At 42.7% G+C, this 19,612-nt stretch overlaps 1 protein-coding gene across 3 annotated transcripts in view; it reads left to right on the top strand.

Annotated features, from left to right (window-relative positions):
* Positions 1 to 14,243, top strand: part of pola1 (polymerase (DNA directed), alpha 1) — a 93,082-nt gene extending 78,839 nt beyond the window's left edge. For all 3 annotated transcript variants that reach the window (XM_061240568.1, XM_061240570.1, XM_061240569.1), the window contains exon 37: positions 13,079 to 14,243. In XM_061240568.1, the coding sequence (XP_061096552.1) occupies positions 13,079 to 13,215 (137 nt within the window). In that variant the 3' untranslated portion in view covers positions 13,216 to 14,243. The remainder of the gene's footprint in view (positions 1 to 13,078) is intronic.
* The last annotated feature ends 5,369 nt before the right edge of the window (positions 14,244 to 19,612 follow it).

The following is a 19,612-nucleotide window of genomic DNA, read 5'->3' as shown; positions in this document are numbered from 1 at the left end:
AATCTGTAACCTGGCCATTCTGTTTTTGCGGCTGGCCAGTGGTTTGCATCGTTGTGTGTAGCCTCTGTGTTTCTGTTCATGAAGTCTTCTGTGGACAGTGGTCATTGACAAACCCACATTGACTCCTGAAGACTGTGTCTGACCTGTCGGACAGGTGTTTGGGGTTTTTTCTTTATTATAGAGCGAATTCTTCTGACATCAGTTGTTGAAGTCTTTCTTAATTATGTTCCAAACGATTTATTTTGGTAAGCCTAAGGTTTGGTTGATGTCTTTAACCATTTTATTCTTGTTTCTCAGTCTCATAATGGCTTCTTTGACTTTCATTGGCACAACTTTGGTCCTCATTCTGATAAACAGCAATAATAGTTTCCAAAGGCGATCGAAAGACTAGGTGCTGAGAGCTCTTTTATACCTGCGTTAAGAAGGCAATTCAACTCCTGATTACAAACACCTGTGAAGCCATGTGTCCCATTATGGTTCCCTGACATGGGGGGGACTATGTTTAAACAATGCTGTAATTTCTACATGGTGAAATCAAAATGTATAAAAATACCCTTTAATAAAATATGATAAATATGCACTTTAACCGCATGTTAATTGTGTGATTCCAAATCTAAAAGTGTGCCAAATCAGAAGCAAATCAAGACATGACAGGTCTTTGTCCCAAACGTTATTGAGGGCACTGTACATATACTTAAACTTTTTCAGTCTAACATCTTATGAGCAGAAGCAACTCATTCAAGCTTTGATAAAGCTTTCATAAAGTTTTGTACATTTTGTTAGTAATAAGAAGTATATGCAGCTTGATAATTTATTTCTGCAATTTAGTGATGGAATACATTTTGCAGTCAATTTTTATGATCTCAAAAATGTTTCACATCAGTGCCAATGTGTAATATAAAATACAATTCCACCCAGTCAAACTATTCTCAATGATTTTCATGTTCATTAAAAATTAAATATTTTCAAAACAAATTAGTGAAGTCTCCAGAATTTTGGTCATTTGCAGGTGGAAGCTGCTGCACTGTTACTTGTTTTCAATTTCCGTCCTCTTTGTCTACAGCTGGTTCTGAAAAGCTTGCTAGCAGTTTGCTCCTAACATGTTAGAATTATTTTAAATTCAGGTCCCTATTTGCCTCCAAAGGAGTATGGCTGAGTTTATGATTTTATAGCAGAGTTTATCCCCTATCATTGTCGATTAAATGAATGGGGGATACTACCGTCTGGCATTGCTTGCAGCGATCCCTCAGAGTGTTCAGGAAAATACCATTTTGTGCACTGAAAAGGCTGGTTTTGTTTTGAAGTCGCCTGATGACCAGTGTGACCTCACCACCTTCAACCTGACAAAGCTTGGCTCCTCATTACTGCTTGAGGAATCCAGTACCAGTTTGCTATCAGTTTCTGCTACATATTGCAAGCAACAATGATCCAAACCACCCACTATACATTAGTTTGTGCCAAGAGGTCAGTGACTGGATGGGGTTACATAGAACATTTTCTGAACTTTGAATGAAGAAACTTCCCAATGCCGTCCACACCCATGTTAGAAATAATTGCCTTGATCAAACAGTACATTGCCTTCTCCAAATTGATCGCACATGCATTATTGGCTTTGTCTGTCTGTGTGCCTGGATTAGCAGACATTGCAGTCCTCGGACGTAGTTCTGTCCTAATCCGGTGCACCTCCTTCGCCCCCTGCCCCCAACAGACATGCGCGTATATACCCCGACACTCTCTGTACCCTGTCATTTACCAGGGCTGAATGCTGTAATACCAAACATTACTGTATTAGATGTGAGGCAGGACTAAGCCCCACACCGGGGCCCTGCACCTCACTGCCATCTTTTAGGGGCTCAAATTACAGAGCGGGGCCACGCATTCTCCAGGCTGCTGGGGGTTTATTTAACCTCCAACCCCTCCTCCACACGCACACGCAAACACACGCAAGCCCACTTACTTCCCTTTCTCCTTGCTTCACACCGCTCTTTGTAGCTCCACAATACTCGTCATCGGCTTCTCTGCACTGCTCCACTTTTACACGGCTCGGCATTTCCACAGAGCGGACTGCTCACTGCTGTCTGCAGCTGCTCAACACTTATCTGCTGACTATCTGCTCGCCAGCTGATGCTCAGCACTGCTGCTTCCTGAATACTGCTCAATATTGTTCCTCACACGGCGAATACTGCTCCTCACTGAATACTGCTCAATATTGTTCCTCACTGACTGCTAATACTGTTCCTCCCTGAATACTGCTTAATATTGTTCCTCACACTGCGAATACTGCTCCTCATTGAATACTGCTCAATATTGTTCCTCACTGACCACTGATACAGCTCCTTTGCTCACTCCTGCTTAATATTGTTCCAAAGACTGCTAATCCTGCTCATCATTGACCATTAATACTGCTCCTCCCTGGCTACTGCTCAATATTGTTCCACAGACTGCTACTATTGCTCTTCACTGACTACTGCTCAAAATTGTTCCTCGTTGACCATTAATACTGTTCCTCACTCACATAGTGTTCCTCACTGAATATTGCTCAATATTGGTCCTCACAAACTGGTAATACTGCTCCTCACTGACTACTGCTCAATATTGTTCCTCATTGACTGCTAATACTGTTCCTCCCTGAATAGTGCTCAATATTGTTCCTCACACTGCGAATACTGCTCCTCACTGAATACTGCTCAATATTGTTCCTCACTTACTGCTAATACTGTTCCTCCCTGAATACTGCTCAATATTGTTCCTCACACTGCGAATACTGCTCCTCATTGAATACTGCTCAATATTGTTCCTCACTGACCACTGATACTGCTCCTTTGCTCACTACTGCTTATTATTGTTCCAAAGACTGCTAATCCTGCTCCTCATTTACCATTAATACTGCTCCTCCCTGGCTACTGCTCAATATTGTTCCACAGACTGCTACTATTGCTCTTCACTGACTACTGCTCAATATTGTTGCATGTGTGTATGTATTATTATTGTTCATGGAATTGTAGTGTTGTGAGTACTGCAGTGTGCTGCAGTGTTTGTGTTGAGGTGATCTAGATCTGTTGTATTGTTCATGTCGGCTAGTGGTCTCCGTTGGGTCCCTGTTTTGGGATGTTTTGAGTCTGTTTGAGTTGTTTGTCACTTCCAGGACTGACATGGTTCCCTTAGATGACTGTCCTGGGTTTCCATGTTCGGCCTGTATTTGGTTTCTCTTTAAATATGAACATTTTCCTCATCCTTCTCTTATTTTTGTTCCTTCTATCCCAGCATCCTTCCCTTCCTGCCTCTATTCCATCTGCATGTCCACCTGTACCGTACACTGCCTGTACCGTACACTGCCTCCAGCTCTGTCCGTCACTCGATCTCCTGTTCTGCGGAGCGATCTGTTTTCTGACTCGCTGTTGCCACAGCAATGGCCCCGCGGCGCGGCGGCCAGTCCGACTCGGGGGGCAGCTTCCACCCACGGCGCAGAGGACAGGAACGCACACAAACCAGTGTCACACTGAGGGAGCGGTGACAAAGACGGAGAGTGAGGAGAGAGACAGGGGGAGAGTACGAGAACGCCGGCAAGAGATGGACTCCAGGGCCAAACTTTGATTCTACCCCTATAATTCCCCTGAATCCCCCCCACCCCCCCACCCCCACTCCCACCCCCTTTGAGGCGTTTAGTGTCGTATCTGGCAGGTTTTTCTGTCTGTCTCTGATGAGCGAGGAATTGCTTTTAAAGTGGGCATTATGCCAGCCTGGCGGCACAATAGAAAGCCAATCTTCCCCCCCATTCTGCCTCTGATGCTGTTATTGTGCCGTTTTAGATAACTGCAGCCTGGAGCAGTGCGCCCAGACAGGGCCCCGGAGGGGGGTGGTGGGTGCGGGAGAGAGGGCGAAGGTTAGGGAGAGTTTGATTTTGTGTGCATAGTGGTGGAGAGGGGGGGGGGGAGGTTGTAGGTGTGTGAACAATGTGAGATAAGTAAAAAATAAAAAAAATAAAAAGGCCAATAAATGTGACCAGTTGGCAAGTTAAGTTCAGAGGAGTGTTAAAGATGGCCAAGTCTGTCTGGAGGTCAGCGGTCAGCGGCCGCAATGACCTGCTCTGGCCAGCGGGGGCGCTGTGGAGCAGGAGCGAGTGTGCTGGGAAGGACACCTACCTTTGCGTCTGCCCCGGTGAAATTACCAGTGTCTTGGTACCACTTCGTCCATTTACTGTATTTTTCTTCTCAATTATTTGATTCTGCCACTCGCAGCCCGAGGGGCATTCTGATGAAAATTGCATCTTTTCAGCCGTGATAACACCTCTCCGCCAAGAGGAGAAATCCGCAGGCCGGACAGGGTTAAAACCGCCTTTCTCTCCCCTTATCTGCCTCTTTCTCTTTCCCTCCCTCTCGTTTCCTCTCTCTCCCTCTCAAACCTGGAATGCGGTGACGCTACTGAGCATCTCTTTAATCCCCATTTTGTGTTCGCACGTGTGCGCCTGTGATATTTTCAAAGATAGTTGTTCCTCCCTGTTCGCTATATGAGCCCAACAAACATGCATATTACAGAAGCCGCTCCACGCACTTGCACATACACACATACATGCGCGCTCACACACACACACACACACACACACACACACACGCACACACTACAAAATTCTTGTATGTTTTCTTCACTCCTGAATTATTTGTAAGACCTTTGAGTTGAGCAGAACACCCCACACAGTCGCCTTCAAATAATAGCTCACACCGTCTCGTAAGGAAAGCTGGTGTCGGATGTACACCTGTGTAATGGGGAAGACAGGAATGATTTATATGCAGGGGACAGAACTGCAAGCTGATCTCCATACGGACCTCTATCCCCTCTGCCTGATTGCCCTGCTACCCAGTTAAATGTGGAAGCAATTTCAAACTCAGCGTGCGATTTTCCATCATAAAACATTTTTTCCCCCCTAAATTAAATATACAATATCAATGACTTCCAAATCAGTTTGAACTCTGATTTCATTCTCCTTATGAAGAGCAATTCATTTCCCCTTTTCCGTTCGCTCTCTCTCTCTCTCTCTCTCTCTCTTTCTCTCTCTCTCCCCATCTCTCTCCGTCTCTCTCTCTCTGTCTGCGAGTGTGGGCAGTATGATTATGTGCACACTGTAATGTAATTTTGTTGCATTGATAAAATAAAAATGGTCCTTTATCCGTTTTCTGATAATTCAGGCAGGCTTTCGCTGTCACCTCTTCACGGTGGAGGACCCCCCCCCCACACACACCCCACCCACAGCCCTGAGCTGGTGGAAATCCGCTGGTACAATTGTCAAATCAATTATTCATTCTCTGCAATTATACTCGCACAAAGAACATTTCTCTACTCAGAGTGATGATTAAATTAACAGCTATTCCAGCTGCCTGATAACATCTAATAGAATATTCATAAGCCACAAAACTGAATGTATTATCTCTGTTAACTGCATCAGGCTCACTTAATTACACGCTTGTTATTGTATTTACACCTTGTTAGAGCACAGAGAGCCTGAGATACTCCCTCGACCTGCCTCATCCTCGGCTGTCACAAGCCAGCTTAGTGCGTGTGTGTATGTGAGAGAGCGTGTGCGTGTGTGCGTGAGCGTGCATATACATCTGTGTGTGTGTGTGTGTGTGTGTGTGTGTGTGAGAGAGAGAGAGAGAGCGTGAGTTTGTGTGCGTGTCTGCATGTATATCTGTGTGTGTGCGTTTGCATGCATGCATGTGCATTCGTGTGTGCATGCGTGTGTGAGCGTGCATGCATGTGTGTGTGTCTGAGAGATAGCGTGCGTGTGTGAGCGTGCATGTATGAATCTGTGTCTCCATGCATTTGAGTGTGTGCGTGTGCATGCATGTGAGTGTGTGCGTGTGTGTGAGCGTGCATGCGTGTGTGAGCGTATATCTGTTCGTTCCTTTTCTTTTTATGTCTTCCTCCCTCACTCCTTCCTTTCTCTTTCTCGCGCTCCCTCGCTTTAAGAAACGCTATTTATTTTGAATACGTCTCCCCGCTGTGCGCGGTAGATTTGGCGCAGGGGAGAGGAGATGCCTCTGACGAGCTCCTCGGCTGTTAAGTCCCTTTTCCCCCCCCCCATCTACTCCGCACGCAGCTAAAAGAGAGCGAGAGAGAGAAAAGAATTATTTTATTCTATCTTTCAGAAATGATGACATGATTGCTTTTGGCGGATCATTCACCATCCTCCCTCGCTCCTGCCCCGTTCTGTCTATCTCTCCCTCTCTTGCCCTCTCCCATTCTCTTTTTTATTTTTTCCCCCCCTCTCCCGTCACCCTCTTTCTCCCCGCTGAAGTAAACAGTTTGCAGTGATGGGTTTTGCGGCGGCGTTCGGTCAGGGACGGGCTGGATGGCACTGGGACTACACGCTGGAGCTTGAATGTTTAACCTCTGTCCTCCTGCGTGGCTGACATCACCGTGTTTATACAACAAGGCCGGGAGGGAGAGGGCGAACCGCGTGAAGAGCGTCGAGGCAGGGAGCAAAGAGGAGAGGGTGAAGAACGCAAGGGTGAGGGAAAGGAGGTTGTTTCAATCAGCGCAGTAACTTAGATGCGCTGCGTTACTCTCGCACCACCTGTCTGCTAGGAGGTGTTGTTGCACCCGAAACCCTCCCCACGCATAGCAGCTCCGATGCACGGGGACAGTCGTGTCCGTGATGTTACTTCCTGCGCAGGCTCTCCGTTGCCCCCCCCAGGCCCGATAAGCGTTGGTCGACACCGACCACACTTCCCCCCCCCTCCCCCGCCCCCCTCGGGGCTCGGGGCAGGTGGTTCGGTCCAATCACGACGGAGCGGCGGGGGGTGGGGGTTTGAAATGGAGCTGAGGGCGGCCGCGGTCAATACCGGACCACAGCTGCAAATTGCGGGGTGACCAGGGGGGTTCTGTGCCGGTCAGCCTCCTGCCAGGACTGCCTGACCCCAGCCCTTTCACACAGGCCCACATTACTGCTCATTAACTTTGCCAGATAAGCTTCGGCTAACTTGCTGCTCAGTCCTCCTCTTTTTACCTCCCTCTTCCACTCTCTGCTCTCACTCTCTCACCCTCCCTTTCTCTTCTCTCACTCCCCTACCTCCCTCTCTCATTTTCTGGCCCTCCTTCTGTCCGTCCCTTTTGCGCCCTCTCTCATTCTCTTCAGTCATCTTGAACCCCCCCCCTTTTCTTCTCATTTCAATTTCAGTTTAAATACCTTCTGACACATTTTAAAATGCATTGATTGTGTCGCAGTCTAAAGAAAATCATAATAAGCATAATGCTATTGGTGAGGTGGGTCACTTGTCCCTGGCAGTGACAAATGGCAAAATATGATGTAACCCCCGTTTATTTTGAATTTTGGAAAAAAGTGTCCCCTAATTTTTCATAAATCTTTATGTATCATGTGAGGAAGTCATGGTCTCAATATGCTCTTGGTGTGGATACAGGTTCTCCTCTCTCCCTCTCCTTTCACACATGCACCTTAACCCGTAAAATGTTCCACTAATTTTTCATGTCGGCGTCATGTGTAATCAGAGCCAGATTCGCTTTTCTGTGTAAGATGTGCCCCCAATTTGCCGGGTCGGGACCTAGGAAGATTTATGGAAATCTTCCACTGTGGTTCGAGTGTGAACAAAAGCAGCAACATTTCTGAATAAAGCACGCAATAGGTTACAACGTTCTTATATAAGACCGTTTGTTTCTAGCACACATTCTTTAATAAATACTTCACTCAATTTGCCCTCTCAACAATTCTTTCCACAAATATGAGATATTGGTCACAGCATATACTCTTTGAAAACGTTAAACGGTTTGATTAGTGTATATATAACAATTTCATGATGCCATTGCTTTAGCGACAACAGTTCTTCATTTTGTAATGTCGGGTGGAAAAACAAGCAAGGGGAACCTTGCCTTCCCTGTATTTTGGGAATCCACAAGCTACACAAATCAGGGTAATGTCGGTGTGTTTTTCACGTTGCGGATCCAGTGAACCAAATCATAATAGTTTATAATGTCCATTTCACCATGCAAACATGTACAAAAGTATTTGTACATAGGAATGCTATTGCCTCCATTTTGTATTGGCTCTCTCAAACATGATCACCACTTCTATGAGGTTCTCTTGACTAGTCCCAGTAATGCAGTCACATGGTATAGACAATACCCCTCTTCGTGAGCAACAACTACAGTATACATTCTGCTCATCGTACAGCCAGTTAGAATTGTGGAGGGACAACTGAGTAGCATTTTAGCTAATGAAATTCCGTTTCCAATTGTGCATTGTTTTGTTGGGCTTGCATAAAGCAACACAGATTCTTTTCGCCAGAGTAATCATTTTCCTTTCATTTTCAGTATGTACGCTAAGACAGTTATGCACTGGAAAACATTTCCTGAGACTTTATGCCTAAAAGGGTAGATTCTTTTACAAAAAATGTATTTTGTGATGACTCCGTCTAAATGGACTAGACTACATTTTGAGGCCTTGAAAGAAATTGCTCGTCTGAGTTAATATTTCTGAGGAGGAAATATTACAGTGAAAACGCATTTCACTCCACACTCTAAGCCATGGGGTGAAGTGACCACCATTTTATATATGTGTTATATATGTGTCGCGACTGGTGGGAACGTATTAATAGAATTAAAAACGTACAAACTGAATTATCCAACCTTATATATAATTTTCGCCAAATGAGTGCAAGAACCTGGCACCGCATATTGTGGTACTATCACACCTCGTCCCGCTACGCCTCCTGCCAATGCGCTTTCTTTGGCATGTCATGTTTTATTTACATTATTTTAATATCTTTGTCATGGTGCATTTGTAAATTACTTTGTAATCAAGGTTGATTTGCCGGAAGCAAATCACATTACTCGTGTAATTCACAATTTTCTCTGATTTCTTGGTTCAGTAAAAGCGCACCAACAAGCAAAACGCTCCAAAACTAAAACAACATAAGCTATGGCGAGAAGAAAAAAAACAAAGAAAGAAAGAAGCGGTCCCTCAGCTTCACAGCAATTGAAATAGAGATATTGCTAGAAGAGATGGTGCTGAATAAAGAAACATTATTTTCTGGTTTAAGGACTACGGTGTCCAACAAAACAAAGAAAGAAATATAGTTAAACATAACATTGCTCCACCCCACAGATATAAATCTAATTTAAAATGCAATTAAGCTACATGTTCAATAAAATGAAACAAGTATCCATCGTGATGTACAATTTTATTCTTTGCATGAAAACACTCCCATTAATTTGCTATTTTGGTAACATTATTAGCCAACTACAACTGTAGAATTATTGGTGTACATATTGCTTAACAGAAGGACCGTCTGCGGCCGTAACAGTGGTTGCCACTAGCGGAGTGAGCTGACAACATCGATAAGGTATAGCTAAGCATGGTCCAGACCTTAAGAAAGTATCACTTACAGAGGGTATACTTGGCTAAGAACGTTACATTGAAACGTTAAGGTACATCTTACAGTATAACTTACGAACGACATAGCGTGAAGAGGGCTTCAGGGAAACGCAGCCCTATAGGATTGGGATTGAGCCTGTAGTCAAAATGGTTCAAGGGTAGTCACCATTTTATTTTGCATATGTCATTTTCAAGCATGTGTTCAGAAAAGGGATAGTTTTTAAGGGGTTAACTTGGCTAACAGGATCATTTTTGTTGCATTTTACCAAAACAACTGCATATAAGTATATATTTTTTGCTGATAAACCATGGTTCCGTTGTCTATCTAATGTTAGCTGTTTGGGATCATATAACAGCTATAAAACTATTATTCCGCAAACTGTGGCTGTTTTAAAGGTGAACAATCTTTGTCCTCCATTGCTTCGGAGGGCAGACGTCCTGCCTTGCCTAATGTTTCCAAAATAGCAATGACATGCGTGAAACAGACTCGACGCAGAAATGTTCCACACAGGAAACCTATGTGAATGGGGAAAACTGCTACCAAAGCCATGTCTGAACCTGGCCACGTTGTGGACTCCATGTGTGAAAGGGACTTTCTCTTACACTCGCACACATAGAGAATCTGGATCACTTGGTTGTCTCTCATCCTGCCGCCTGCAGTGTAAATCCCCTGTGCACTCAGACCTGGTGGGAAAAGTCAATATCCCGTCTGTTGGGTGGGTAAACATATTGAGGGCCCTTTGCTTGCTCACTCTGTCCCTCTGCACCTAATACCTCTGCCCATAAGGAGGTGCTGTGTTTGCTCCAGTGAGCTGTGCAGTAGCAACTGAGCTGCCCTGGGTTGGCTACAGGTTTTCATTAAACCACACACTTAATTTGGAGCCACTGATTGGCCAGTATGCTAAATTACTGACACCAGCTTGTGACTTCACAATGTGAATAAACTTCATTACTGTGCATGATTTCTGGAGCTTTTTTGTGCTTGTGGGCTTTTTATTTTGTTTCTGTAGAAATTACATCACTGTCCACCCATTTCAGGGCACCATAATGTTTTGGACACAGCAAATTGCATATTTAGTTGCATATCCTTTGCATGCAATGGCTGTTTGAAGTCTGCGATTCATGGACTGGGTGTCTTCTCTGGTGATGCCACCCTGTATTGCAGCCATCTTTAGCTCATGCTTGTTTGGGGGCTAGTCCCCTTAAGTTTTCTCCTCAGCATATGAAAGGCATGCTCAATTGGGTTCAGATTGGGTGATTGACCACTCAAGAAATGACAATTTTTAGCTTTGAAAAACTATGTTGCTTTCGCAGTATGTTTGAGATCATTGTCTTGCTGTAGAATGAAGTGCCGGCCAATGAGTTTTGAGGCTTTCGCTTGAACTTGAGCAGATTGGATGTGTCTATACACTTCAGAATTAATTTCACTACTACCATTAACAGTTATATCATCAGTGAAGATAACTGAGCCAGTACCTTCGCCAACCATACATGCCCTGGCCATAACACCCCCACCACCGTGTTTTACAGATGAGGTGGTCTGCTTTGGATCTTGGGCAGTTCCTTCTCGTTGCTCTTTTTTTACATTACATTACAAGGCATTTAGCAGACGCTCTTATCCAGAGCGACGTACAACAAAGTGCAGATCAAACACAAGTGCGATGAGGACCTGAGAGGACCGTACAGTTCCGAGTACTAGTGTAACCATACAGATACAATCGGAACCCTTGAAGAATACATCAACTTCCAAACTAGCATACCACAGTTGGCACCTAGAATACCCTGAGTACAACAATACAATAGCTAATACAAAAAAAAAAAAAACATGGCTCTTTACCAAACTGTGGTTGCTTTTTTAAGTACTTCTTGGCAAACTGTATCCTGGCCATCCTGTTTTTGCCACTGACCAGTGGTTGGCAACTTGCTGTGTAGCCTCTGTATTTCTGTTCATTAAGTCTTCTGCGGACAATAGACATTGCCAAGTCCACACCTGGCTCTGTCAGAGAGAATTCTTCTGTCATCAGCTGTGGAGATCTTCCTTGGCTGGCCTAGTCCCTTTGTGATTAGTAAGCTCACCAGTGCTCTCTTTCTTCCTAATTATGTTCCAAACAGTTGAATTGGTTAGCCTTAAGTTTGACCGATGTCTCTAACCGTTTCATTCTTGTTTCTTGGTCTCATAATGGTAAACACCTGTGAAGCCATGTGTCCCAAACATTATGGTTCCCTGACATGGGGGGGGACTATGTATAAACACTGCTGTAATTTCTAGATGGTGAAACCAAAATGTATAAAAATATGCTTTAATAAAACCTGAGAATGTGCACTTTAACCACATACAATTCTACGTCTAAAAGTGTGGTAAATCAGAGTGAAAATCTAAATGTAATGTGTCCCAAACATTATGGAGGACTCTGCATTTGTGATACAATGCATGCTTGTGAGATGTGCTACAAAACTGGCAGTAGCAGCCTTTCCTTGAAGTCTCTACTGGCTGCCATGACAGTCTCAGTTTCAGTTCATTACAAAAATGCCTGTTGGGTCCATTTAAAATAAACAAAGTAGTAAAGATGAATGCATTCATTAAAGGTGCTAGAAGCCATTTTTTGTTGAGCTGGTTAGTCAAAGCTGCTCGTGCACCTGCAGACTGCGGACTAGGAGTAGGATAAGAAGCGAGGATTGGAATGAGCTCATGAGGTCTTTGAGCCAGTGGTCCTCACTCCTGGTCATGGAGAGCTGCAGGGTCTGCTGGCTTTTTTTGTTACTCAGAACTTGAGTAGCACAGCAATTGATCAGTTAAGCTGGTTTCTTGGATCTGAATTGGTCACCGATCTTAATGGGGAAAAACAAAATGACTCTGTGGCCCCCCCAGGACCAGGATTGAGTATCACCGCAGTAAAAAGCGAAATGCATCAATTTCAAGCAGGGGTGTCCAATCTTATCCCAATACAGCCGGCTATACTTTTTTGTTTTAGCCCAGCACTAAAACACTTGATTCTACTTAATCTTAATTGAAGACCATAATTAGTTAATTAGTTGAATCATTAATTCTTATTATTTTTTTATAAATATAATTTGCTCTCATTTTTAATGTGGGCATTTCCCGCTGCTTCTAACAAAACGTCATGCCCCTGTACAACATTTTGCCGCATGACCATGGTAGTAAAGAATCAAACTGAATTTAACACATGTCACTCATCTGTGTATCAATAATGGCAATTTATCAACTTTTTGATTATTGAGGTGGTGCAAATGGGATAATTGTTTGAGGAGGAGCTTGGCAAAGAGGCTATAGTGACCTCCATCTGGTGGAGGACTGAGGTACAATGTGAGAAATCACTGGGAGACTAACGGTCATAGCCATACTTATGACCTCATAAGCTTTCTTTGGATTTGCTAAAATAAGATTATTACTGTGCTGTCTCTTATGCTCCATCTTTCAGGAAACCAACATTAAAAAAGGATGTTTATTAGATCCTGCATGTAGCTTATTTGGAATAAAACAAGCTATTGCTACAAAAACATAAGGCATGAAATTGCTTCTGAATAAAATAAGGCATGTAACCTTTCCAATGTAGGATTCAAGTACAATTTGATGTAATTTCACTTCACTTTCAAAGTTACCCCCCATTCTTGAAGGATTTGTAGTAAATTAACCTCGGTCTGTCTCTCTCCCCCCCCTCTCTTTTCTTATAGCTTTGATTAAAGGATTCAAGGCAGAGAAGGAAGTCTACCGCAAGCTGAAAGACATTGCTGACCGCGCCCTGGCCACCAGTGGCTACTCCGAGGTCAATCTTAGCAAGTTGTTCCAGGTCTTCACCTCACTGAAGTAGTCCTTCCCCCACCCTGCCAGCCTCAGCCCTGTCCCATGCAACAATTGGCCAGCCAGATTGGTTCATCCTCAAAGACAATTGACAATGTGCTCCTTTTGAAATATTTTTTGTGAGAGTTCCAAGTCTAAATCCCAAGGTTCCCTCTTTCTTGTGGGAGGGCCAAACTGGGCCAATGGCATTACTGACAACCAACCAACCAACCAAACACACGCTCACACACGCTCACACGCTCTCACACACACACACACACACACTCACACTCACACTCACACTCACACTCACACTCACACTCACACTCACTCGCACACACACACACTCACTCATGCCTTACTTCATGGTTTAATCACCTTGGAGATTGCTACATTGGACATGGTTAAGTACCTGCCAGGCTGCAGTCTTGACACGCATCCATTCTGATTCCCGTCTTTCTTAATCGATGTAAAATCTGTTGTAAAGTGGCTTCACGACACGGGAGGGGCTAAACCCCTCTTTAGCCAAGCAAACAGGCATCAGTCTTGAAACCTCCAGCCACTTCATGTACACACGCTGCACAGTGTCTTTTGGGGGAAGCGGAGGCTCACTTTGAAGCACGCTGGGTGGGGGCAGAGATCACAATCAGGGTAAATGTCGCAGAGCTGTAGGTGAATCGGGGGCCTGATGGGCTCCACACTCTGTAATGACTTCTGTTAGCTCCACTATCACCTCAACAAGAAGGCTATTAACTAACCAATGCGAAACTGCAGCCACCATTCAGAGGTTCAGAGTGGGAGTAACATGTGGTTTTGTTAGGAACTGTTGGTTGGTTTTTTGTTTTTCTTCAGCTTTTTAAATGGTGGATTAATCTCCACATAATCTCCACAAAGTAGTTATCTGTTTATGGCTTGGCTTTTATCTATGCCACAAGCGCCAACAAAATACTGATTTGTCTGTCGTCTTTAATAATTGTGCTTTTATGGTTTGCATGTAATATTGTTAATAAAAATTGTAAAGCATTTGATACTGAAATTGAAATAAAGTCTTTAATGACAGGCTGTTTTTGTGTCATTTTTTGCTATGTGATATATGGATATTACAATTGTGCATGGATACATTAGAGATATGAAACTCCTATTCTATCCAAGGTATCGGAAAAGCCACAAGCTCTTGCTTGAGTGCCCTACTGTATCTTTTATAATACGGATACATCAACAGATGTCTGTATTATGGGCTATTATGAAATACGATGAGACCATTTTTAAATGGATAACTGCAACACACTTTAACGTGTCAGGCATTTTTTTTTTTGCCTCCAGCTTAAGTTATTCTGTCACTAAGCAACTAGAGTTCCATTTCTGAACTTTAGCATTTACACGAAAATCTTATTTCACCCTTCGTTGTTGCTTTGAAGTTAATGGATAATTTCTTTGCCTTACACTAGTAAACCACACAGCCCACTCTGAAGAACTGGACATAACGGTTGACTGCTTACAGTGTTTTGACATCTTGGATGTTCATGTTCGTGGAAGGCGCACCTCCCTGGTTATGTTTTGCACTTTATTGGATGTCACTGCATAAGAGCGTCGGCTAAATGACTCTAATGTAATGTAATATTAAATTGATGCATCACTCGTCTGTTTAGTCACGTTATGAATGTTGCCACTGCTAGGAATTTTAAGTCCCTGGACAACTGGCAGCAAAACATTCCCAAAACATTGATGACACCTTCATGGTATGAGGTGCTTTTCCCCTTTTGCCACCAAACATGTTTTCAGTCTCATTGACCATAGCGCACTCTTCCTCTCATAATTCCAATGCCGTTTTGCAAACTCCCAACATTTGGTTTTGTTCTTGGTTCTTGTCTCCCTCACCATTTTCCTCACTGTCACTGTGTATGCTTTACTTTTTTTCTTCTTTTTGCACTGTGCTGAGTGGCATGTTTATCTGTTTGTGTATTTTTGGCACCAGACTTGTGATGGTCAACTACAGTTCTTTGGCTTTTCTCATGGTGATGACCAAGGGATTTTGCATGATTGCTACCTCGTTTGTATACTCTAGTGTAACAGGAAGTGATGGAATGACACAATATAGTTCCTTTAGACTGAGATTAAATTATATTTAAATTATAAATTATATTTTGTTTTGATTTTAGTTGTTAAGGCTGCCAATAATTTTGCACCTGCATTTGCTTTTCAGGAAAATTTGATAACGCAATCAAAATTGAGAAATAATGTTTTTTTAATCAAAGTATAGTATTCCTGTGTGTCTGAACATGACAGTTATTGGCACCCTTTTTAAAAATGAAGGAAAGACCAAAAATGCGTTGGGGCCACCTGCACAATAGTTTAAATCAGAACAGAACTGTTTTAGTCTCTGAGATAGTCAATAAGCAACCATAATCATAAACCACATTCCTCAGGAGAAGAACTTCCATTGAAGGGACCATGTCCCCATGTTATGTTCGGAACACGGTGAGTTTACGTTGATCTGTTTTTGTTTGTTGTTCTCCAGATACATCACCGCTTGGAGGTCTGGAACCTAGTAATTAAGCTCCGGATGGAACGTTAGTTTGCTTGTTAACCAATCTGTAAATCTGGTCAGTTTCATAATCTCAGCTGCACAATGTGCTGCGAATGTCAACGCAGGATGTGATTAGACTGTCCTCTTTACGAAGACAAATGCACATTTCAGAATCCAGTGGTGCAAAAACCATAGACGCTGGTCTACAGTGATGTGGAAAAGGTGTTATGGTCAGATGAGTCATCCTTCACCATATTCTCGACAATTGTGCGAGTGCATGTGTGGGGTACACTAAGAGAACAGTACAGTCCTGAATGCTTCATTGAGAGGGCCTGGTGGCTCTATTATGCTGTAGGGGGCCTTTTCCTGGCATGGTCTGGGTCCACTTGCCCCATTCGAGGGATGAGTCACTGCAAATCAATACAAAGTTATTCTGAGAGTTATCACTTTTATCCTATGATGAAACATTTCTCTTCTGATAGGGGTGGAAACCAATGCAATTGGTTTGATAAATATGATAATGATGTGAATCATATACTATGGCCTTCGCAGTCACCAGATCTCATCATCATCTATGGGAGATTTTGGACCAACATGTTAGACCACCACCATCATCAAACACCAAACTCCAGTAGAGTTCCAGAGACTTGTAGAATATATGCTAAGGTGCATTGAAGCTGTTCTGGTGGCTTGTGGTGGCCCAACACCTTACTAAGACACTTTGTTGTTTTTTTATTTGTCACCTTACATTTACATTTACATTTTAGTCATTTGGCAGACGCTTTTAATCCAAAGCGATTTACACGTGCATAGGTTCTACCATAAGTCAAAGCATCACATCCAGAAACTAGCAAAACACACATGAAATGCTGTTCTAAACATAGTTGTCATCAGAAGTGTTTTGTTTTTTTTTGTCTATATATTTTTATTTCAATACATTCTCTCTCATGTTTCAATGGGCTTTTTCTATGAAGTAATTAAGTAAATCCCATCTGAAAATTTTTGGAATGCCTAACAGTTATTGTAAATAAAATCAAACAAAGTTAACATCGCAAAAATCCCTTTGTCATCCACCAGCAGGAGAAAAGCCAAAGAACTCAATTCAAAACAGACCTTCACAATAATGGGAACAAAGAATATATAAACGGTTAAACATGGCACTTATCACTGTAAGGACAATAATAACAAAACAAAACAACAAAACATTTAGTGGAATGGTTGCAAACTTGCCAAGAAGAGAACGGAAGTACATGTCCCCTTGGACGATGAGGAAGGTGGTGGGGGAGGCGGTTAAGAACCCAAGGATCTCAATTTAAGAAGAGCAGATTGGTTGCTTCTTGTAATCTCAAAAAGAACCATACAACGCTACCTCCATTACAACAAACTCTTTGGAATGGTGGCATGACGAAAGCCCTTTGTAAGCACTAGAAACAAAAGCAAGCATCTGGAGTTTGCTCAACATCATCGGTATTATGATTGCAGAGAGTGATGATATGAAGAGAGTGCTATTGACAGATGAAATCAAAATTGTACTTTTTGACCATGCACACAATCAACATGTCTGAAAGTCTGATTGTCTTTCCTGTAAAGCTGAGAAATGGTTACCCTAAATCCTCAAATTGTGTCCGGGGTCTTTTATTTACTTAGGCTGCACAAAGCACAGGCCTTTATTTGGGCCAGGATTGTATTCGAGGCAGGCCTTTATTTCTTATTAGGCTTCTGTTGTAGAATTTTATTCTTAGAAATGAAGTAAAAGGCTACACTTGAACTGGGTTAACACTGTTCAACACTTCCTGTAACCGTTCAGAAATCAATTAGTGTAGGCTAATCAGGAACATCGTTCGGTAAGTCATAGTGTCATTCTTAACAGACTTAGTTTATTGCAAATATTCTCAAACACAATAAATCACATGCAAGTCCAGAATCCATAAAATAACAACTTCCCAGACAGGCCTTCGTGAACAATAACAAATTAGCGTAGATAACAGCAAGTTAAGGATCTTTTTTTCCTAAAGTGCGTTTTATTGTGAGACATGCATTTCGTTTGGAGCAGCATACCTGTAGGCTATCAAAAGATTTTCGCTTTGGTTTGGGATTTAACTTACTTTTGGACTGTTTGATTCTATTGCTAAATGTTGGGACTGATGGGCACTGAAATCTGGGGGGTATTTGATGGTTCACTGTTAAGTTTTATGTAGTTGAAAGAGTGTCGGGTTTTCCACCCGTCTGTTGACTGTGAGCCAAGGCAGCCGCTTTCATTCATTCATTGAACGTGTGCTGTGCTGTTAATACATGGAAACCTTATTGCATAGCCAAGTAGCCTAAATTGAGTTAATTTTTAATTTTGCCTGATTTACTTTTTATTAAATTCGTAGGCTGGAATGCCTCGCGGCAACAATTGTGTTTAAATGTATACTGCTTCAGCCTTTGGCAAGCTACTTAGAAGGGGGCGGCAAGTGACTGGTAGCTTGAGAGCAACGTGTTGGAGACCCATGGTGTAGGACAACGACTTTTCATTGGCAACAGTATTAAACCAACCAACAATATAAAATATTAAGAAGAGCTCTTTTATTTCATTGAGTTAAATCGAAACAATGTCTTCTAGTGCTCATGGACTGATAGCCCTACTGGTAGGCAATATTACCCCGGCTTGTATTTGGGGGCCGGCCTTTAATTGTCCGAATCGGCCACGCCCCCGGCTGTTATCCGAGGCCCGGCTTCAAATAGAATCCCGGACACAATTCGAGGATTTACTGTAAGTGAAAACACCTTCCATGTCCTGCAATGGCCATCTCAGTCTCTTAAATCCCATCAAAAGCCTGTGTTCTGAACTTAAGTGGGCAGCTCATAAGCACAAACTCAAGGATATTAATGATGAAGTTCTCATGGAGGAATGGTCCCCTCCAAATGTGTTCTCTCATCTTATCACACTTTGTGTGTTTGCACAAAGTATAATTGTGAAACCTGTTTTTATATATATGCATGTGTGTGTTTTAAAGTGTTTAGTTAATTCCAGTGATTCATTAATAACGCACACTACCTTACACAGCGGCACGGATGGTGCAGTGGGTAGCACTGCCGCCTCACAGCAAGGAGGTCCTGGGTTCTAATCCTGGTTGGCATATGTGGAGTTTGCATGTTCTCCCCGTGTTTGCGTGGGTTTCCTCCGGGTACTCTGGTTTCCTCCCACTGTCCAAAGACATGCAGGTTAGGCTGATTGGAGAGTCTAAATTGCCCGTGGGTATGAGTGTGTGAGTGAATGGTGTGCCCTGTGATGGACTTGTGATGGACCTGTCCAGGGTGTATTCCTGCCTTTCACCCAATGTATGCTGGGATAGACTCCGGCCCCCCTGTGACCTGTTCAGGATAAGCCGGTTAGGGTAATGAATGAATGAATGAACTACCTTACACGTGTTGGAAAATAACGTTTTTGTCAATTACGCTATTCTTTTCTAGTTTACAGTATCTTTTGTGCATATTTATCAAGGATTGCAACAATTTTGGACCTGTCGATTATTATTGTGTTTTTCATTATATTCAGCCTTATTTCTTCAAGGGTGCCAATAATGCTGGACTGGACTGTATATACAGTGCTCTCAAAAAGTATGGGGAGAGTAGAATGGAATTTTTTTATTTCGTTTTTTACTCAGGCATTTGGATGTGAGATTGAAAATGACTACAATAAAAAAGTGCAATCAGCTTTTATTTCATGGCATTATTATGCATATAGTTTTTTTGTTTTTTTCCATTTTACAGAAATGGCTTTTTGTATTAATTTTTATTCATTCTATTACCTTTGGTCCCCTAAAATGGTGGGACATATATAATATATAAATAGGGCTTTATAATGATGTATATAAAAAACTTAATGTTGCATGAACTTAAATGAGCAATGGATGGA

The sequence above is a fragment of the Conger conger genome, chromosome 4, assembly GCF_963514075.1.
Source record: "Conger conger chromosome 4, fConCon1.1, whole genome shotgun sequence".
Lineage (NCBI taxonomy): Eukaryota > Metazoa > Chordata > Actinopteri > Anguilliformes > Congridae > Conger > Conger conger.
Note: the sequence above shows the minus strand (reverse complement) of the source record. Positions and strands in the feature narration are given on the sequence as shown.